Source organism: Mandrillus leucophaeus, unplaced genomic scaffold (genome assembly GCF_000951045.1).
Source record: "Mandrillus leucophaeus isolate KB7577 unplaced genomic scaffold, Mleu.le_1.0 Scaffold1235, whole genome shotgun sequence".
In the NCBI taxonomy this organism is placed as follows: Eukaryota; Metazoa; Chordata; class Mammalia; order Primates; family Cercopithecidae; genus Mandrillus; species Mandrillus leucophaeus.
Window position 1 is genome coordinate 382,881 of NW_012100710.1, and position 20,748 is coordinate 403,628.

A 20,748-nucleotide genomic window follows, 5' to 3' on the forward strand; every position below is an offset into this window, starting at 1 on the left:
ACTGTGAAATGTGATTCTGTTACGATATCTAACAGTCTGAGCTTTAGAAGCAGTTTATTAGTCATTAAGAGAAGAATTCAGCCTTCCCAGAAAAAGGAACGTTTCCTTGGGGACCGAGTTCCAATGCGAGCTCTGCCTTCCTGCCTTCCTCTACATGCGGTCTTGATGAGGCAGCTGGGGGGGGCCCCTCTCCCTCTGTCAGCTGCCCACAAAGCTAAGCCTGTTCTTTCAGCCCTGGCTGACCATAGAAAGTGAAGCTTGAACAGAGAGCTTCAGAAATGTTAAGCCTGAGGAAGAAGAGGAAGTTCTTTAGCTTAATAGTGATTACTGAATTTATTTTAAACGTGATAAATGACTCCTTTATTATTTCAGCAAGATGCCGTATCCTATTTTTCTATTAAAGATAAACCCTATGTAGTTAACGTATACTTGCAGATTGCTGAGAGTAGATCTTAAATGCTCTCACCATAAAAAATAAGTATGTGAAGAAATGGACATGTTAATCAGCTTAATTGAATAATTTCACAATGTATACATACATCAAGACATCATAATATACACTATATATATATATAATTTTTGTCAATTATACCTTAATAAAAAATATAAATAGACTCTAGCCCTGGCTTTGTCACTATTACCTGTAGGACCTTGGGCAAGTTATTTTTTCTTCCTGCCTTAGGCTCCTGATATGTAAAATGGGGTAAAAATGCCTAACTCAAGCTCATGGTGAGAATTAAAGGAGAAAAATGCTTATCACACTAACATGTTTGCACAACTATAGTGTGTTATTATCCCTCATTCAGCCATCCCAAGTAAAGTTACGTAAAATTCAACTCGTTTTCAGTTTTTGATTTAAAGCTTTATATTTTTAATTTTGGGCTTTTAAAAACAAAATGTTCTAAACCAAGCCCCTGGGTTCTACCTCCCTGTCTCTCTAGTTCAAAGGTCAGGCGCCCTCACCCTGCGATCCTGTGTGCAAGGTTGTCGACTGGGCTCTGTCCGTCTGGCGTCAGCTTAACTCCTGCCTGGCCCGCTTGGGCACACCTGAAGCACTTCTTGGACCAAAATATTTCCTGTCTTGTCCTGTAGTTCCTGGACATGCCCAAGCGACAGTGAAGTAAGTGCCATTTTTCGTTAGTTTTCTGCTTATAATGGAGACATGGCCAATTCAGATGTTTGAGGGTGAGGATGCTGACCAGGCTGCCTTGTGCCACCTCCTGTCACTGATGCAGAGTGCCAGTGCTCTCTGCTCTTCCAGAGGATGGCCACAGCTTGTCTACTGGGTGCTTCCCCTAGGGCAGCTGCATTTTTGCCGAGAGCTAGGTTTTTCCTCTGTTAGAAAACTCTCATCCAAATTCTGCTTGGCTTGCTATGCAGAGTCTCCTAAGTGAGGTCCCACAGAAGAAGTTTCATCAAGTATTGCATGCACACCCTCCAAAAGACCTGCATTCTGTTAATGAATCGAAAAGCTTCTCCCCTTATTGAGACCTATGTTCAGTACTTACTGTGTTTTCCTTTGAAGCAGCTTATGAGAGCAGACATATATACAATAAGGCTAATGAAACAGAAAATCAGGAGAAAATTGAAAGGAGAAAAAATTTGTTACCATCCAGTTTAGTCATGGTTCTGTGACCAGCAAGCAGATTTGATTCTGTAGTTTCTGGTGTCATAGGCAGAAGCCTGTCTTGGAAAGCAGGAGATTGAAATAATATCTTCTCAGCTGGGTGTGGTGATTCATGCCTGTAATCCCATTGCTTTGGGAAGTTGAGAGGGGAGGATCACTGGAAAAATAATTAGCCAGGCATAGTGGCATGCACCTGCAGTCCTAGCTACTTGAGTTGGGAGGCTGAGGTAGGAGGATCAATTGAGCCCAGGAGGTCAAGACTGCAGTGAGCTTTGATTAAGCCCCCGAACTCCAGCCTGGGTGACAGAGCAAGACCCTGCCTCTAAAAAGTACATGCATATTTTCTCTGTTGTAAGACAAACCGCCATTTTTATAACAGCTAATTGGTGGGAAAGAAGTACTATATTAAATGTATATTTAGATTTTTGCTACAAAATAAATACACTTACTGATATAATTACCACTGTCTTCATTATTATGTCAATGAAATTAGTCTTTTTTACATCCAGAGTCTCAAGATTCTTAGGAACCAATGTTGACCTCTCCTATATGGAGTATAGTCTTTGTCAAGATCCAAGATTTTTACCCTATTTGCAAGCTACCATGTTAGCCTGCCATGGTTGAGGATGCTGAGTGAGGGCACAGGACTTCATCATCCACAACACAGCAGGCAGCCTGCGCTTCACTTTTACATAGGTTCCCGTTACCCCTGAAGTCCCATGGGGTGATACATAGAAGCCCATGTGGATGCTGGATTTGCCTCACAGCTGTGGAACTCCCCCCTTCCCATCCCTCCAAGGCTTCTAAAGAGGGATGCTGCCACTCTGTCGACCCTTAGCCCTGGAAGATGTTATTTTTATTATCCTGGTCAGGAAACAATTCTGCCCTCTGCTCCTGAAGGAGACCTTTATCTCTGTCTTCCAGGACTGAAAAGATAGTTCCGAACAAAAACTAACACCAGATGTGCAGAAATGCCGCAGATAATTGTCTACCAATGGCTAAGGAGTTGATTTTTTTTTTTCAAATCACAGCTTATCATATTTATGCTATAGCACTTTTAGGAATAACTGCATAATTTTGATTCATGCTGTAAAATACCAGAATTTTGTCTGTGTTCCCTATCGTACTTTTATTTTTCCCCGATTGCATAGCACTAGACATTAAGAGAGAAACTTGATGGATGGTAGTTTTTGACAATTCTTGAAAGATTCATGCAATGTCTAATAGCTTTGGAAACATTCCTGACCCGGGAGATGTGGTTTTGTTTCTATAGCCTTTAATCATATAAGTGTTTTTTAAATACTGTAACGAAGCATAATCTAGTTTTAATTTTGAGTGCTGCAAATTTGGGCTGAAGTCCCACTGTTTATGGCTATTAATGCAGACAGTCCACCTGAGGCGATAGCTGGTTGACCCCCATTCTCCCGATAGAACTGAGCCCACCCACACGCAACAGTGAGCCCTTGCCTTGGGACAGGCAGATTTAATTTACCAGTGATTATACAATAAATGTCAGGCTGGGCGCAGTGGTTCACGCCTGCAATCCCAGCACTTTGGAAGGCCAAGGCAGGAAGATCACTTGAGGTTAGGAGTTTGAGACCAGTCTAGCCAACATGGTGAAACCCCATATCTACTAAAAGTACAAAACTTAGCCAGGCATGGTGGCACTTGCGGGTAATCCCAGCTACTTGGAAGGCAGAGGCATGAGAATTGCTTGAACCCAAGAGGCAGAGGTTGCAGTGAGCCGAGATTGTGCCTCAGCACTCCAGTCTGGGTGACAGAGCGAGACTGTCTCAAAAAAAAAAAAAAGACCCCAATTTCAGAAATATTAAAATACAATATACATGTACTTTATTAAGGAGATAAAACAAAGAAGTTGAAGCTATTTAGACATGGAGTTTTAGGAAATCTTTTTTCCAGATTTCTTCAGTCTTTATATTTACCTTCCTTTCCATGTATTTATTCATGCATTCATTCACTCAGCACTCAAGCATTGATTCTACATTGAGATAGACATGTAAACAATCAGTTTCATTTGAAATACATTGTATTTTTGAGAAAGATTCAAACTACTTTTGTATTGGGTAATTTCACTTATTTGAAAACTACCTGGGAAAGGTAGCATATCTATAGAAACACTTAACGTTTTTTCCCCATAGTCTTCAAACTGTCCTTTCGTAGAATTGTGTGTAATTATTGAGAAGTCTGCTCCTAAGGGATGAATCGGCCCCTCTCCTGCTAGGTGGATGTCTAAGCTGTGGAATGGCGTCATCGCGCCCAGAGTTCAAGAAGCAATATTGTCAAGAGCCTCTGTGAAAAGACAACCTGGCTTTGGACAGACAACTGCTAAAAGACACCCTAGCCAAGGACAGCAGGCTGTGGTCAAAGCTGCTCTCAGCATCTTGCTAAATAAAGCTGTACTGCATGGCTGTCCCCTCCCCAGAGCAGGTATGTGGGTTTCTGCAGAGAGGAGAGGAAATTCACACCCTTATAAAATACCTTTTAGAAGTTGTTTTTAGAGAGCTGTCTCTCTTCTCTTTGTAATTAGAAAAGTATACATTTGATAGCAGTGTTCCAGAACTGTGATTTTTATTACTGGTTAATGTTTGAATTCTAGACCTCCAAGTAAAGTTTGTGCTGGTTCACAAAACCCCAGCTTGGATATTAAACAAGTGCATGATTTTGAACAGTCCATATCTTTGAGAAATAGAAATGGATTTTGCTTTAATCAGTGAAACTGCATTATCCCTGTGTGATTTGTGTTGTTTCAGAACTAGACCAGCATACAGCTGATTTCAAAGGAGGAAGTTTCCCTTTATCCATAGTTTCCAGTTATAACAGTTGTAACAAAAAGAAAGGAGAGAGTGGTGCCTGGAGAAAGGTGAACACCAGTCCTCGCAGGAAGTCTGGCCGCTTCTCTTTACCCACCTGGAATAAGCCAGACCTAAGCACTGAAGGTAAGGGGCCGGGGTGGGCATGCTGCCTGCAAGGAGGTGGACATTCCCAGTCCAGTGTCTGAAAGCAAATCTGCTTTCATTTTTATCACTATGCAGTTGGCAAAACAAAGTTTAAGTATTTCAATGCACATTCTCATGGAATAAACAAACTATATAGTAGGTACATTTCCAAAAATATATAGGAGATCCCTATATATGGTATTTTCAGGATTGAAAAATACCACTTTCAAACTAGAATTCCAAAATGAATCTTTAAGTTGTTAATGGTCATTTATTAATTTGTTTCTCTTGGTGTTCACAATTTGTATAATCATTGCATTATTGCATAATAAAATCATTGGCATATTTGTCTACTATTATGTCACTCCTAAGTTAATCTTACATTAAAAAAAATACGTGTAGAGACATATTGATACCCATTTAAGGCCTTTCCAGGTGAATCAGGTGTACACATTTATTTCTCATGGACGACATGTACCATGTGCCGGGTTCTAGTCTAGGCCCTGGAAATAGAGCGGTAAAAAAACATATTCCTGGCCCGGCATGGCGGCTCACATCTGTAATCCCAGAAATTTGAGAGGCCGAGGCGAGTGGATAGCTTGAGGTCAGGAGGGCAAAACCCTGTCTCTACTAAAAATATAAAAATTAGCTGGACTTGGTGGCGCATGCCTGTAATCCCAGCTGCTCAGGAGGCTGAGGCATGAGAATTGCTTGAACCTGTGAGACAGAGCTTGCAGTGAGCCAAGATCACGCCACAGCACTCCAGGCTGGGTGACAGAGTGAGACTCTGTCTCAAAAAAAAAAAAAAAAAAATTCCTGCCTTCATTGAGGCATTGTAATAAATTGGACAGATTTCATATGATGGGACATCATGTGAAAAATAAGTGTGTAAGCTTTCATTCTAACAAAGAAGATGTAACACGTGTGTATCTTCTGGTGTTAGACCTATTCCTTTTGGCATTGATAATAGGATAATCAGCCATTATATAAATTATAAATGTCCTTCCCAAAAGAAATCCAAATTGGAATAAAAGTGAAAGGAAATTTCCACCTCATGTGCACCGTGGACTTCAGATTATGTCATTCATTTGCCTCCCCTCTCAAAGTATTTGTTTTGTAGAATTTTATGCCACCTTTTAGCAGTGGGGTTTTTAAATGAGGTGCTTAAAATCTTGTATTTTTAAAAACATAAAAAAGTTGCTTTTAGTTATGAGTGTATTTTCATTTTTAAGCTTGTCTTTTGTTAATTTTAATAACAATTTAATGTTTTTTAATCCTATCAATATATGCTAGGGCTCCCCAATTACCCTAAGTGCATGATAGCAAATTGTGACCCCTTTTTTTAAGTGAATGAAAATTTACTGAATAAAATGAATTTTCTTATACTTTTAAAAAGATAAGCATTTTATATTGATAATAGATACTGTTTTGATCTTCAGAGCTTGTCATTACTTCCCAAAGTTGTCAGAGTGTTTGATTCAGGGAATAAGAATCACTGGACTCCAGCCCGTCAATTTAATATAGACCCCCAGGTGACTTTCTGTAGCAAAGATTATACCATTCATTTGCTCTTAGTCCTTTTGGTATGCAAGAAAGCTCTAAGACAATGATAATGATCTCCATTTACAGAGAACAAAACTCAGGTTCAGAAACCCTAGAACACCTGCTCCAAATCACCTCTCCTGGAAATATGTGGTTCTATAATTGTTTCTTGCAAGCCCAGTGCTATTTTCTGTACTCCATGCCACCCTAATCTTGTTAGACATGCAATGATCTGTGGGTACTTAGATAACTGGACACCCATTGAGGCTTTTCACTGTGTCATTTCTAAGTTTATTAGAATCTCTATAATGTTTAAGACCAACTTTTTGAGCTAAGTTAATAAGTGTTTGTATATGCTTTAGAGTGGACAATCAACAAAATGAATATGAATTTAAAGCAGTATCATGGAAGAGGCTGGCTCAGAAAACTATATTATGTTAAATGTAAAAAAAGATGAATAGATTTGAAATTATTTGTATTTTTAGTAATTTGTTTTAGAATTATTTGATATCAAATGTTATATTCTTTAAAGCATGAACTTCTTTGGCAGAATAAAACTATGCTACAAGAGTTTATACAGACTTCAAGGAAGTTTCTAAAAGTTAATTTTACAAAGTATATAATTCATGAGTCAGTAGTTGGGTTAGAAACCATGACTGACATGCCTCTCGTTATTTTTATAATGGTAAATTTTTCTAATAATTCCATTGTATATATGATTATTACAATGGTTCCAGTGACCTTGGTTTTTGTTTAAAAAAAAAAAAAAAACCCAACACAGGAATCCCTTTGCATGCAGATCACTATGGAAGCTCATAAAATTTGATAGACAGCCCATTTCTTTTCTGATCTAAAACAGAAAGGCCTGTTGTCAGATCCCAGGCCTTTAAGGCAGAGCCCAAGGCTGTGCGCTATGTAGTGATTAGTAGAAGCCACTAGTCAGTGCTTTGGATGATAATGACAAAAGTATGAGTAAAGAAACTTGACAGTGATTTTCTTTGATCTTCTTTTAATGAGGATATATTTACTTTTCAAAAACATTCTTTAGAGAAAATTTGTGTTGGCAATATTATATTTTTAGAATTCACTCAAAAGCAACTGTTTTAATGCATTCATAATATTGAGTCTAAAATGGTTTATAAGAGTGTTTCTCAAACTTTAACCATAACCCATAGTGAGAAATACATTTTATACCATGACCTGTACACACAAACCTCTGCATTTGTATGTTTGTATAACTGATAATCAATACAGGCTATTTTTTTTTAAACTATGTCATAATCTGCAGTTTAAAAAACATTGATATGATTTTCAGCATTTTTTAAATTCCATGACTTTTTGTACCCTGTTCATATTTTCTCTATAATGCAAAAGTTGTTAAAAGTTAAATTTCTACAAGTGCATGGCTAATGCCACATATCAAAAACTATACTTGATTACATAGTAGTGTTAGAATGCACACAAAGGTAGAGAAAGGGTGATTACCATCATCCAAAGGCAGGTATTAAATCTTCTTTTGGTCCTTCGAGAACAAGGGCCTGAGGAACTAGGGACTTGACTAGAGAGAAGGGCCATCTATAAAAGCGAAATTCAGGATTCTTGACTTGAGCTTCAGGTAGTGTTAGTAGTACCAAGTTCCACCAAAATGTACTCGAGGGAGTTGGCTATTCCTTGACTTTCCCACAATGCCTGTGCAGGAGGCTATGCCCAAAGCCTCTGTCCTGGGGAAAATCTCAAATGGTAGATACTAATCCAAGAACAGTGTGAAAGTGCTGCAAAGTCCACAGTCTGTTTCTTTTAAATACGGAGTTCAAGAGGCACAGGGACAATGATCTATTGAAAATGGTTCTCTTTTTTAACAGGTATAAAAAATAAGACTATATCACAGCTGAATTATAACAGAAATGCTTCTCTGTCAAAACAAAAGTAAGTTCCCCTTTCAAATTTAACTCACAGCAAACAAAGATAAATCAAGTAACTTCAATTACTATTTTAAATGTTCCATGTTCTCTATTTGTATGAATATTATGCTGTTAATGTGCTTTTAAAATAATGTATGTCATTCAAATGCTGATATTAAACTGAAATCTAATGAATGGTGTCTTCGGATGACATCTAAACTGTTCCTTAAGATTAATATAATGCAATATAAAGACTATTTTGCTTGTAGTTTGTTGAATAAGGTTAGAAATATTATAGGTTTCATTTGATCAAATTCTGTTTATACATTTGTGAACTTTTAGACAGTCATTAGATGACTTTTCCACAGATTTACAGAAACAGCATGACTTTTTTTTTTTTTTGGGGGGGGACAGAATCTTGCTCTCTTGCCCAGGCTAGATAGAGTGCAGTGGCGTGATCTCGGTTCACAGCAACCTCCACCTCCAGGTTCAAGTGATTCTCCTTCTGTGTGGCTGAGATTAACAGGGGCCTGCCGCCATGCCTGGCTAATTTTTGTATTTTTAGTAGAGACGGGGTTTCACCATCTTGGCCTGCCTGCTCTCGAACTCCTGACCTTGTGATCCATCCGCCTAGATCTCCCAAAGTGCTAGGATTACAGGCGTGATTTTTAAGTGCTATATATTTACAGTGATAATTTCTTATGTTGTTCCTAAGAAATTGACTATTTCAGCTTGCAAATATCGAGGTATAAAGGATGATTTGTACAATTATAGAATAGAAATGTTTAGGCAGTTTGTGTGCCCTGTCCCTTGGCAGGTAACATTTAGGATCATGTCCTCTGGTTTGCTGCATTAGAGAAGAGGGGAAGGTGAAGAGAGAGAAGGGAGATGAAGGAAACTGCATGGCATGCTCTTTCCTGGCAGGACCATAGCTAGATCCATGACATGCAACAGCCTGTATCATTTTTCCAGCAACCTTAGGATGTACACATAAGGGTTATTTATAGAAAAGGGAACTCAGGAACTGAGGTGTTGAGAAAACCTGGTGCATGATCATATTGCTAGCTAGCAATAGAGCCAAGTTTGAAATTCGTGTTTGTGTCCCATTTTATCACACTGTCCCCTATGCCAGTGTTTAGCATCCTATCTGGCCTGGGAGACAGAAGAAATGGCAATAGGAGGGAGCCTGAATATTGTACATCAAAGTGAAGTTCTTTGTGAAACAAAATTTTATCCTCTCAAGAATTTGAGTAGGAGTTATCAAAATCCTGTAGAAATTCCTTACCTTAGTATTCCAGTCTCTCAGGATATGGGAGTGGGTTGTGGCATTAAATGACATTTATGAAATACTTTAAAGGATATTAAAAACATTTTCCCTACCCCACACCAAATCCCAAAAAAGGTACAGTGTCTAGATTTCCAAATTGGGAATTGTTCTCACGTTGAAAAACTTTTTTCTGAACTTTGCGTTAGGTCTTTAGAGAATGATCTGTCACTGACGTTGAATTTGGATCAGAGACTCTCTCTGGGTTCGGATGACGAAGCAGATCTTGTCAAGGAACTTCAGAGCATGTGCTCCAGCAAGTCTGAGTCTGATATCAGCAAGGTGAGCAGTACAACTGGGGAGCATTGAATGGCTCTACTCAAGAGCTGGGAGACTTTTGGGGGACCACAATTCCCTAAAAGAAATTCCTTATTGAATAGCATGGTTAATGCTCCAAATCAAACCATCCCTCACCTTGCTTAGAAAAGCCGTTTCTTCCGAAATATCATTTATACAATAAAGGAGCTCTACTTTGTGAAGCCTGATTTTCCAAATTCCTCCAAGACCTGAAGTTAAAATTGTGTGTTAATTGCATTAGTACGAGTCACATCAATTCATTTGGGCAGCTTTTTTTTTGGGAGGGGGGCGGTGGGCGGGGAGAGACGGAGTTTTGCTCTTGTCGCCCAGGCTGGAGTGCAGTGGTGGGATCTTGGCTTACTGCAAGCTCTGCCTCCCAGGTTCAAGCAGTTCTCCCTGCCTCAGCCTCCCGAGTAGCTGGGATTACAGGCACCCACCACAACTCCTGGCTAATTTTTGGATTTTTTAGTAGAGACGGGGTTTCACCATGTTGGCCAGGCTGGTCTTGAACTCCTCACCTCAGGTGATCTGCCCGCCTCAGCCTCCCAAAGTACTAGGATTATGGGCATGAGCCTCTGCACCCAGCCTGGGCAGCTTTTTATATAAGCCTAAATTTGAGTTTCCTCGGATCTTTTTCCTTTCCACATTCCTAACTTTGGCATATCAGTCATCTATCAGTAAGAAAATTATAACAAGCATCACAGCAGACTTATGTTATAGACCAAGCAACAACTTTCTTTGCAAATGAGAAAAAGAATTAGCTTGTATAATGCATATCATCATAATCTTTAAGCTGTGAAATTTGAGGCCAAATATGGAAACCAGTGACCTGAAATCTCAAAGAAAACATGGACAGCATCAAGTTCAACCCGTTTTGGCACTCTGGTATGTGCAGCAGGTTTCACAGAGCTGCCTTGATGGATGCCTTTTGAGTGGCTGTAACTTTTTCAGCTTCCCCTGAAACACTCAACTGTGTTTTATTTGAATCGTCATAATATCCACAACAAAGTAGAATTCACTATCTTATTTAACTGTGTTGGAAACAAAATATATATCCACTGGAAAAGGTAATGATTAAAATCTTGCAAATTTTATATCCTTTCTTTACTTGCAAAATGACTTGACTTTTTAAATGGATTCTTTTTCCTTAGAGGATGTTTCTCATGCATTTGCTGTCAGTTTTACATGAAGACTTCAAGTCTTTCATGTGAACAGTTCAGGATTTGATGGGCAGGGAGGAAGATAAGAGTAACACTTCTGCTGTGGTTTCTCCACCATTTAGCTGTGCCTTGAGTATGCACAGTGTGACTGTGGAGACATGACTGGGTAAATTCTGTATTTTCCAGATTGCTGATTCCAGGGATGATTTAAGGATGTTTGATAGTTCTGGAAACAACCCTGTACTTTCAGCAACTATTAATAATCTGAGAATGCCAGTGTCACAAAAGGTAAGTGTCCCTTTCCCCTCAAAGTGAGCAAAGGATGATTGATATGGAATTGACTTCACAAATCATCTTTCAGTGTGAATCAGAGAGTTTTTTTTTAAACCAAAGCTAAGAACTGAGAAATAGGATGAAGGTAAAATTGTTCATCAGTTTATCAAGATTAGAAAGAGTGTTTATAGAGTATCTTGGGGAAAAAAATGACATAGAAAAGCATTACTTTTTTCCCTTCTCTTTGATTCCAAAATTTTGGGTGTCTGTTGATATCTCCATTTTTTTTTTCATTTGTACATGACAAAACTAGAAATACAGTAGTTCTGCCTCATCAGGTGATGCCTGAACCCCAACCAAAGTTTATATACACTATATTCCTTCAATCCGACAACCTAGAGGGCTACTAAGTGGCCAGTGGGTGGGTAATGTAGACAGAATGGGTAAGTTGATTCACATCCTGGGCAGAACACAGTAGGATGGTGCAAGATTTCATCATGCTACTTAGAATGGCCTGCAAATTTATGAATTGTGTATTTCCAGACCACAGGTAACTGAAATCGCAGAAAACAAAATTGTGGATGAGGAGGGTACTATGGTAACAAAACTGTCATCTTGGTTGTTCTTAAGATTTCCTGTATTTTAGAAAATTAGAGTGAATTATAACAAAGCAAAGCACTGAGTGATAACATAAAGGTCTTATACATTGCAAAAAAATTTCTATAACATGCATTACATTTCAATGATACTTTAAAAACAAATCTGAATGGCAACTAGAAGAACCAGGATTCCAGTAGACTTCCTTAACCTTTTGAAATAGATTCCATGACTACAACACTGCACCATTATCAGTTGGTTAATAAATGGCAAGAGCTGGCACAGCATGGTATTCCTGGGTGAGCAGAAACAATAGGAAACGTCTCACTCATTAGTAATGTTGTGAGGATGCAGACTTCACAGAAGCACTTTGTAATATATGGTTTGTTCACCAAACCATGTTGATTGATTGCCATTCACATCCTGTTCTCATCTACTCCCAAGGTGGCTTACAAAGACCTGTGTGTGGGTGGGAGGGTGGGGTGCAGAGAGCAGGATTATAAAGTAAGCATGGTGAGACTATTAAGTTATTAAGCCTTATCTGATCACCTAGCAGCACTGGGCCCCACAGCCCTGCTCCCTCACTGCTTCATTAGGTTTTGGTCCTGGCTATTCCATGTGGAACTGTGTGAGCTGCATGCATTGGGGGAGCAGGTATGGGAGTGGAAATTTGCACGGCTGGGGCTCTAATACAAAATACTAAACATGATGTCCTGTGAAGAAAAGCATGGCTTTCACGCCCACGCTAGCATAATGTCTGCCTTTTTTTGTTCAATTGGGAAAAATTTAGAAGCCCAGCAAAATTTGGAGGATGGCCTAAGGAGGTGACCTGGAGTCAGCACTGAGCATTCTGGTTGGAAAACACTTTGTCCAGGGCCCATTCCTTTGCCATCTTTAAAGCCTCAACTCCTTCCCCCTGTATTTATGGCTTGCCCTGAGCTGTGCTTGACTGGAGGCCGGTCTCTAGGACCCAAGAATTTAGGATTCCTTGTGGAACATGGTCAGTGGAAGGATCTTAGCAAGAGAACAGTGAGCCACCTTCCCCATAAGCCCAGATCACTTTCTTGTGTAAAAATATTGTTGGCTGGTAGACAAATGTCTAATGGAGAAACATGGTCATACCACTACTTCTCTGTCACGTGACCATATTGAATTGCTACAGTAAGGTACTGTCCACAAATAAAGTAGTACTGAAAGTCAAAGTTCTGGGCAGCTTTGTTTAAAAGATCTTTTTTAAAACGAGTCCTTTTACACTATATGGGCTCTTATACCCCCCCCCAAAAAAAAAACCTATGTTATTGTTTAAATGTGCAATTTGCTGTGGGGATCAGGACCACTGCCTCCTAGTCTTCTCTCCCTTTGCCCACTGAAGACACCCCTAAAAGCTAGAAGATGTTTTTCTCAGAAACTGCCAGCAGAGGGCAAAGTGGTACTTACTGTTGGCAGCCTTCTGAAACCTTGGCTGGCTCATGCCTTTTCTCCTACTGAGCTGGTATTTCTGGGTTAGATGCCCAGTTTCGTCTGTTATCAGGAAGTATCTCCATTTAGAGGTAAGAGCTCCCTGGGTTAGTTGAAATCATTTTCTCCATGGCCAGAAGGCTGGCAATGCCTCCGTTGGAGAGGGGCCCTGCAACCATCATTATCTGTTGGAAAACAAAAATGAGTAACTTATCTTTATTATTTGCCACAATATAACTCCTCACTACTCTAACAGTAAGGGAGCATAATTGGGTTTACTAATTTAGCCGGCCTTCTAAATTAAAAACAAATATACATATTTAAATCAACAGGAAGAACAAATGCTAATGAATGTTTTCCTTTTATGTAAATCCAAACTAATCCTCCGAAAGGACAAGTTCACATCTTTGGTTGCATGAAATCCACTTGAGGTTTTTTTTTTTTTCCCGCCATCCTCTGGTCTGAGGGGAAGCCTGGACAGTGGGTTTTTTAAAGCTCCTTGGTGATTCTTACAGGCAGCCAGGGTTGAGACCCACTACTCTAAAACATAGCCCTGATCAGTCATCTTCATTTTCCACCCATTTCTTTTTTTCCAAATGTATCTTTAGAGGGATTGATTTGCCTTCATGTATCTTGTTTTTCACACGTTCCTTTTTTACATGTAATTTACTGCTCCCCTCTGTACTCCTCCCCACGGAACCCTCTCTCTTCACCTGTCACAGTCCTGTGCCTCTTTAAAGACTCACCCCCAGTGCCACCTTCCCTACCCTACATGTTTTTCTTTTCCTCCTGCCCCCAACTTTCCCACCTAGAGGAATTATAGCATCTTCTTAGCTTCTAGTAGATGCTGTGTGTTGAATGAATTTCACTGAATGGATTGCTCTGATTTACCAATTCTTTAAGGGTAAATAAAACTTACTTTAGGTCAGTGCCTTTCTATATGAATTAGTTTCTCTTTGAGTTTAACATGCACAACAACATGGATAGTCAACGTTATACATTTAAACACTCATAACTCTCCTGTTCCTAAACTCTGCTGCCTCCCTAGGCTTGACTTCTAGGGTGTCAGGAGTACTTTTCAGTCAGGACGCTGCGCATCAGCCACTTGCTCTATTCTTGCACTCCTGGCCTTGAATTGCTATGACTCACACTAAGCCCTCGTGATTCTCCATGTTCTCATCCTACCTCCTTCCATCCTAGCCTCACACTTCCAGGGACTGACCAAACCACACTGTGGTACTTCATTTCATGTGGACATTTCCTGCCTCAGATGATGAAGGTACACTCCCCTCACCATCATGTTGCAGGTACAGAAACAGACTAGAACACAGTGTATGTCTCCTTTCCTTCTTCTGGGCCATGGCATTAACTCTGTGGATTGGACAATAATGGCAAAATTAAACAACTCCCCTCACCACCAGATTCTGTATAGCAACTAGCTGTTATCCTTATTATAATGCCATTATTTCATGTTTTCCGAATACTATGTATGTGTTGAATTTGCTGGTGTGTTAGACCAAATTACAAGTTGTAATTGGCCCATGACTAAGTTCCATTTTTGCAGACTTAACAGTAATTTCTTGTTAGGAGAAATGAGATTGGATCATGGTACCTGCACTGTTTTTACAGTTGTGGCTCCATCACCATCCAACTCATGACAAGCAATATAACTTCTCATTTTCTTTCTGGTAACTTGACAGCATAAGCATCCTTACAAAACAAAAGCAGAACATACTAAGCAGGTTCACCCTTCACATACCATCAACTACACATGGAGGTGACAAGGATGGACTAGGATGTGTCCCCTCACCAGATGTAGCTCAGCTTTTTTCCAGCCTTCCTTGGACGTAGTTAAAACCGAGCCCATCTCTTTTTTGTTATGTCAGGAAGCTCTTGCCTTTCTAAGCTAGCTTCTTGCAGTCTAGACTTCTCTTTCCTTTCCCTGCAAAGGCAGGTGATCTGGACCCCGGAATTGTCCCCTCTTTATTCTCCATTACACATTTGATGTTTCAGTGTGTTTATATTTTCCCAAACCTCTAGCCAAGTGTATATTAGAGTTACATTGCTGTTCCATTTATGATTAGCTGAGTCTAGAAATCTGACACCAAGAGATTTCACTTCAGTGATTTAGGGGTGGTTTAATGGACATGTTGTGTTGGGCCTTAAAGAAGTAGGACTTTAATAGGGAAATAAAGGAAAAATGGGATTTAAAGGAGATTGGAGCCAAACTTTATAAAAGAACTTTAGTGACATGGTTAAAAGTTTGGGACTTGTTCTGTGCAGTTAGTGAGGACTTTACCTTCCTATTTGCACCGATACAGCCATAATTCTCTGCCCATTTTGTGGGTGACATTGGATTAGGTTGATGAGAGAGAGGCAGCTGCTAAAGATAACTGAGGGTTTCCTGCTAAATTCACTGGGAGAGCAGTCTTAACCAGTAATGAGCCGCCAAGCGAAAAGGCTTTAGAAATTAGTATTGAGGAAATGCAATAAATACAGTTTTAGAAAGAATTTCAAGTGTGACTAGACATATAGGTGAATTAGTGGGGTGGAAATGCAGGAGATAAATGAGGGCTAAAGAAAGAATTTTGGGAAGTATTTAATTAGAGATTGAAATACTCTGAAGGGAAAGATCACCAATGTGTGACTTATAGAGGGCTAAGAAAAATACTACCATTTAGGACAGCAGTCCCCAGCCATTTTGGCCCCAGGGACTGGTTTCTTGGAAGACAATTTTTCCACGGACCTGGGTAGAAGGTATGATTTCCGGATGAAACTGTTCCACCTCAGATCATCAGGCATTAGATTCTCGCAAGGACTGGGCAACCTAGATCCCTCACTTGCACAATTCACAAGAGGGTGTGCACTCCTATGAGAATCCAATGCTGCTGATCTGGCAGGAGGCAGAGCTCAGGTGGTAATGCTGGCTCGCCCCCGCTCACCTCCTGCTGTGCTGCCCACTTCTTAACAGGCCATGGACTGGTCCACAGCCTGTGGGTTGGGGACCCCTGATTTAATTGGTCAGTGGAGGAAAAGGATATTGAGGAGTTAAGCTAGGGGTTCTTAATTTTGGCCGCATATTAGAGAAGATTTTTTAAAATCCTATGTCCATGCCACACCCCAGAACTATTAAATATGAATCTCTGGTAATAGGGCCCAGTCAATGACTGTTAAAGCTCCCCCAGGTGATTCCAATATCATGTAAGACGATACCCAGGAGAATGCAACTGCCAGGTGAAGTCAGATTTTTCCTGTTAAATTTTAGTTTTGTTTTAAATCTTTTAATGGTTATATTGCTGTTGGCTGCATTATTACCTGTGAAGAGGGGAAGTTATCAAGGTCAACTCCTTCAGAGGCTTTCAGAGTAACTCACTTAGTAGGAGTCATATCATGTTTGTTAGTTTGCAGAATTTGATGCAATATAGGGGAAAACACCTTGAGTGGAAGTTGGGAGACCTGAGGTCTTGTCCCAGCTTCACCACTCCGTTCACTGTGGGCAAATCATCTTACCTATCCAGCTTTCAGATTCTTCATGGGCAAAAAGAGACATTGACCAGGTAATCACAGGAGCTCTGAAACACTAGAGAAAGGAGATACATGCAGCTTCCAAGTATGGAAGATCTTGAGCAACCGAATCATAGATGAATGTAGGCTCTGCTAGGGAAGGGATGTTTCTCTTATGTTTTCTGCTCTATGCCCCAAGATTATGTGATTATTGAGTAATAGTTCACTTTTAAGACATGAAAGTAGAAGGCAGAAAAGTTAGGTAACTTACCTAAGGTGACAGTTTGTAGAGCTACCTACAAATTGGACTACTCCAGTTTGGTGATTTCCTCATGCCTGTAATTTTGTGAAGTTTCTGTTGGTAAGGAGAGCGACGCCTTAGCACTTGATTCACTGACTCCTGTATTTAGGAATTTTGTAACACCAGACAGGGACTAATGAAAATCATGCAGTAAGTCTATAGGAAATTAATTACTCAGCTTCTCCTCTCCATTTTCTTTTGATTTTTCATGAGAACCTATAGTTTTAGAAACTCCTGCGCATTTGCTCAAAGAGGAGGCAGGGGTAGGGCTCATAACAGGAGAAGTCGGTGACAATGGCAAATGTGATAAACTTGTGTGGTTTCTCGTCTCTTACAGGAGGTCAGTCCTCTCAGCAGCCATCAAACTACTGAATGCAGCAACAGTAAATCAAAGACTGAGTTGGGTGTTTCAAGAGTTAAATCTTTTCTTCCTGTTCCTAGAAGTAAAGTCACCCTGTGTTCCCAGAACACCAAAAGAAGCAGCAGCAGCAGTAATACAAGGCAAATAGAAATCAACAACAACTCAAAAGAAGAGAATTGGAACTTACACAAAAATGAACACCTAGACAAACCTAACAAATAGGCCTGCCTACAATATTCTCACTATTAACTTCCTCTGTTTCACACAGAAACCAAGGACAACAAGATATAAATACCTTTAAATGGATAAAATGTTTTCACTGTAATATAAGTTATGAGTGCGGGACCACTATTCAATTTTTTTTGTAAAGAATGTATTTATAACCAACATTTTGTTGCTTTTTTTTTTTTTAATTCTGTAGGATTGAACTTCGATACCAAGAAGTTATGCCAACTTTTCAAGTAGTTTTATAATTGAAAAAATTGTAATAGTTTTAATCAAGATGTTCAGGGGTATTAAAACAGAACTGTGTACTGTATATCTGTATATATGTATATATGTATGTATATTTAAGGAAGTCCACAAATCATACTACATACATGCTACAAAATGTATAACTTTGACTTAGATAATATGTACCATTTTAAATGGAGATCATAATTTTATGTTCACTTGATGGGGAATGACTAGAATGGGGCAATAACAAATCATTTCTAAACAGTTATTTTCCATTAAAAGCCATATTAAGTATTTTGCTTGTTAAATTCTAGTTTTATGTTTTAAATCTCTTAGTAGTTACATTGCCATTTGGTAGCATCATGTATATATTTATGCTTATGAGTTTGCATTATGACTCCTGTAAAATATGAAATTATAATGCAATAAAAGTGTTATCTTTCTTACAAAAGTTTTGTACCTAAGTGGATATAAATAACTGCATAAATGAATAAATTAATTCAGAATTAACTCCTTCAATATTATTTCTAGTAGCACAACTGATAATAAAATTGATATTTTCTACAAGTGTTACTTCTAAAATTACAGACAAAATTACTTATACAACTCAGTTAAGATGCTTTGACACTGAATAAAATATTGATTTAGTGAAATCATTTTGCTGTACTTTTTATCTATAGCTCTTTGTAGTCTATGCAACAGATAATTTGTGTTCAATTTAGTAATGCTCATAAAACTTGCCTTCCATGTTAGTATTTCACTAGCTAGTCACAACAAGATTCAACCCTATTAGAAATATCTTAAATACTTAAATGGAGCACCAGGAATTGGGTGCTCAGGGGTTAAAACATCTTCTTTTTCATAAATACCAAAGAAGTATGATTGTACCAGGAATCATTTACTTGTCCAAAGTCATTGAAAGCCTTTTATTGGCCAGAATGGTTATTTACAATGAAGTATACATACCTGCATTGTATTACTATTACAAAACTGCACATACCTTAAAAATAACAATGTAAAGATTATGTCACTAATCTTGAGAACAAAACTGAATGCTCTCAAAATCATAGATCATATCTACATTCAGGTGGTTCTAATGTGTTTTTTTTCCTGCTCACATACACCTGCTTAAATTATATCTAATTTGATTTGTTAGTGATAAGGCATTGTGTTTTATGTTAGCAGCTTTTCTGAAGATAAAGATCCCATTAGTGTACTCAAGAACTAGAGGTGAGAAAACAAAACCAAATTTGGAATACATTATTAAGATGACCTGTAGTAATTGATCCATGTGACTGTCAGTAACATTCAACAAACGCACTTTTTGTAATTGATGGCAGACTGCAAGATGTCTAAAGAGGACACTTAGAACAGGGCTTTCAAAATAAAGGTAGAGACCTACCAATGGGTCATTATAGCAATTTAGTGAGTTACAACTAGCATTAAAAAATAGAAAATGTCAGTCATCTTCTATTGTCTCACAGTCAATACAAGAACTGTTTGTGAGAATTTTGTTTCTATCATGTGGATGTAAGAATGTATGTGTATGTAACACAAAGTATAACTGTGGGTCACGGTCAAAAATCTTTGAAAGTCAATACCCTATAATGGCACGTAGTGGTGGCAGTTCTTTACTGCATTAGTTAAGTGGGGGCTGCACTGAGGGGTCATACAGTCTTTGGTGGTAAACAGTCTTGGGGATGAATTAAGCACTGCTGTTTGTTAGCTGTGTGGCATGAGACAACTTTTTTTTTTTTTTTTTTTTTGAGATGGAGTCTCTGTCACCCAGGGTAGAGTGCAGTGGTGCAATCTCGGCTCACTGCAACCTCCACCTCCCAGGTTCAAGCAATTCTCCAGCGTCAACCTCCAAGTAGCTGATATTACAGGCATGCACCACCATGCCCAGTTAATTTCTTATTTTTAGTAGAGATGGGGTTTCATCATGTTGGTCAGGCTGGTCTCGGACTCCTGATCTCAAGTGATCCACCTGCTTTGGCCTCCCAAAGTGCTGGCATTACAAGCATGAGCCACCGTGCCTGGCCAGTCTTTTTTTTTTTAACTACAGAGAAAACATAATAATATTAAAAAAAAAATAACTACAGGTTGTCCATGAGTGTTAAGAGAGAGAACGCAGAAAAGCCGCCTTAGTTGCCTCACAGATTCATAAAATAAGTAATCAATATCTCAGAACTTTTTATGGTATTCCATATGAAGCAAATTTTAAGGATCTGAAGTAAAAGCAATACAATAACAGTAGGAGACTTCAACATTCCGCTTTCAACAGTGGACAGATCATCCAGACAATCAATATAGAAATATTGGACCTAAACTTCACTTCAGACCAAATGGACTTAGATATATACAGAACATTTCCTCCAACAGCAGAATATATTCTTCTCAAGCACACACACAACATTCTCCAGGATAGGTCATTATTAAGCCACAAAACAAAACTTTAAGAAGATTGAAATCATATCAAATATCTTTTCTGACCTATGGTATGAAATTAGAAATCAATAAGAAATTTCAGAAAATTCAAAAATATATGAAAATTAACATGCTTAACTACCAATGGATCAGTGAATAAATTAAAAGGCAAATTAAAAATATCTTGAGACAAAAATGGAAACACCATACCAAACCTTATGGGGTGCAGCGAACCAGTTTTATGAGGGAAGTGTACAGTAATATACATCAAAAAAGAACAAAGATCCAAAATAACCTAAATGTCACACCTCAAGACATTAGAAAAGCAATCCCATTACTGCACATATACCCACAGGATTATAAATCATTCTACTATAAAGACACATGCACAAGTATGTTTATTGTGGCACTGTTCACAATAGCAAAGGCTTGAAACCACCCCCAATGCCCATCAGTGATAAACTGGATAAAGAAAATGTGGCACATATACACCATGGAATACTCTGCGGCCATAAAAAAGGATGAATTCATATCCTTTGCAGGGACATGGATAAAACTGGAAA

At 38.9% G+C, this 20,748-nt stretch overlaps 1 protein-coding gene across 1 annotated transcript in view; it reads left to right on the forward strand.

Annotated features, from left to right (window-relative positions):
* Window positions 1–18,414, forward strand: part of CTTNBP2 (cortactin binding protein 2) — a 173,863-nt gene extending 155,449 nt beyond the window's left edge. Inside the window, exons 17-23 of the mRNA XM_011971661.1 lie at window positions 942–1,120; window positions 3,870–4,075; window positions 4,399–4,584; window positions 7,989–8,052; window positions 9,501–9,633; window positions 10,995–11,096; window positions 17,279–18,414. Of these exons, the coding sequence (XP_011827051.1) occupies window positions 942–1,120; window positions 3,870–4,075; window positions 4,399–4,584; window positions 7,989–8,052; window positions 9,501–9,633; window positions 10,995–11,096; window positions 17,279–17,524 (1,116 nt within the window). The 3' untranslated portion in view covers window positions 17,525–18,414. The remainder of the gene's footprint in view (window positions 1–941; window positions 1,121–3,869; window positions 4,076–4,398; window positions 4,585–7,988; window positions 8,053–9,500; window positions 9,634–10,994; window positions 11,097–17,278) is intronic.
* The last annotated feature ends 2,334 nt before the right edge of the window (window positions 18,415–20,748 follow it).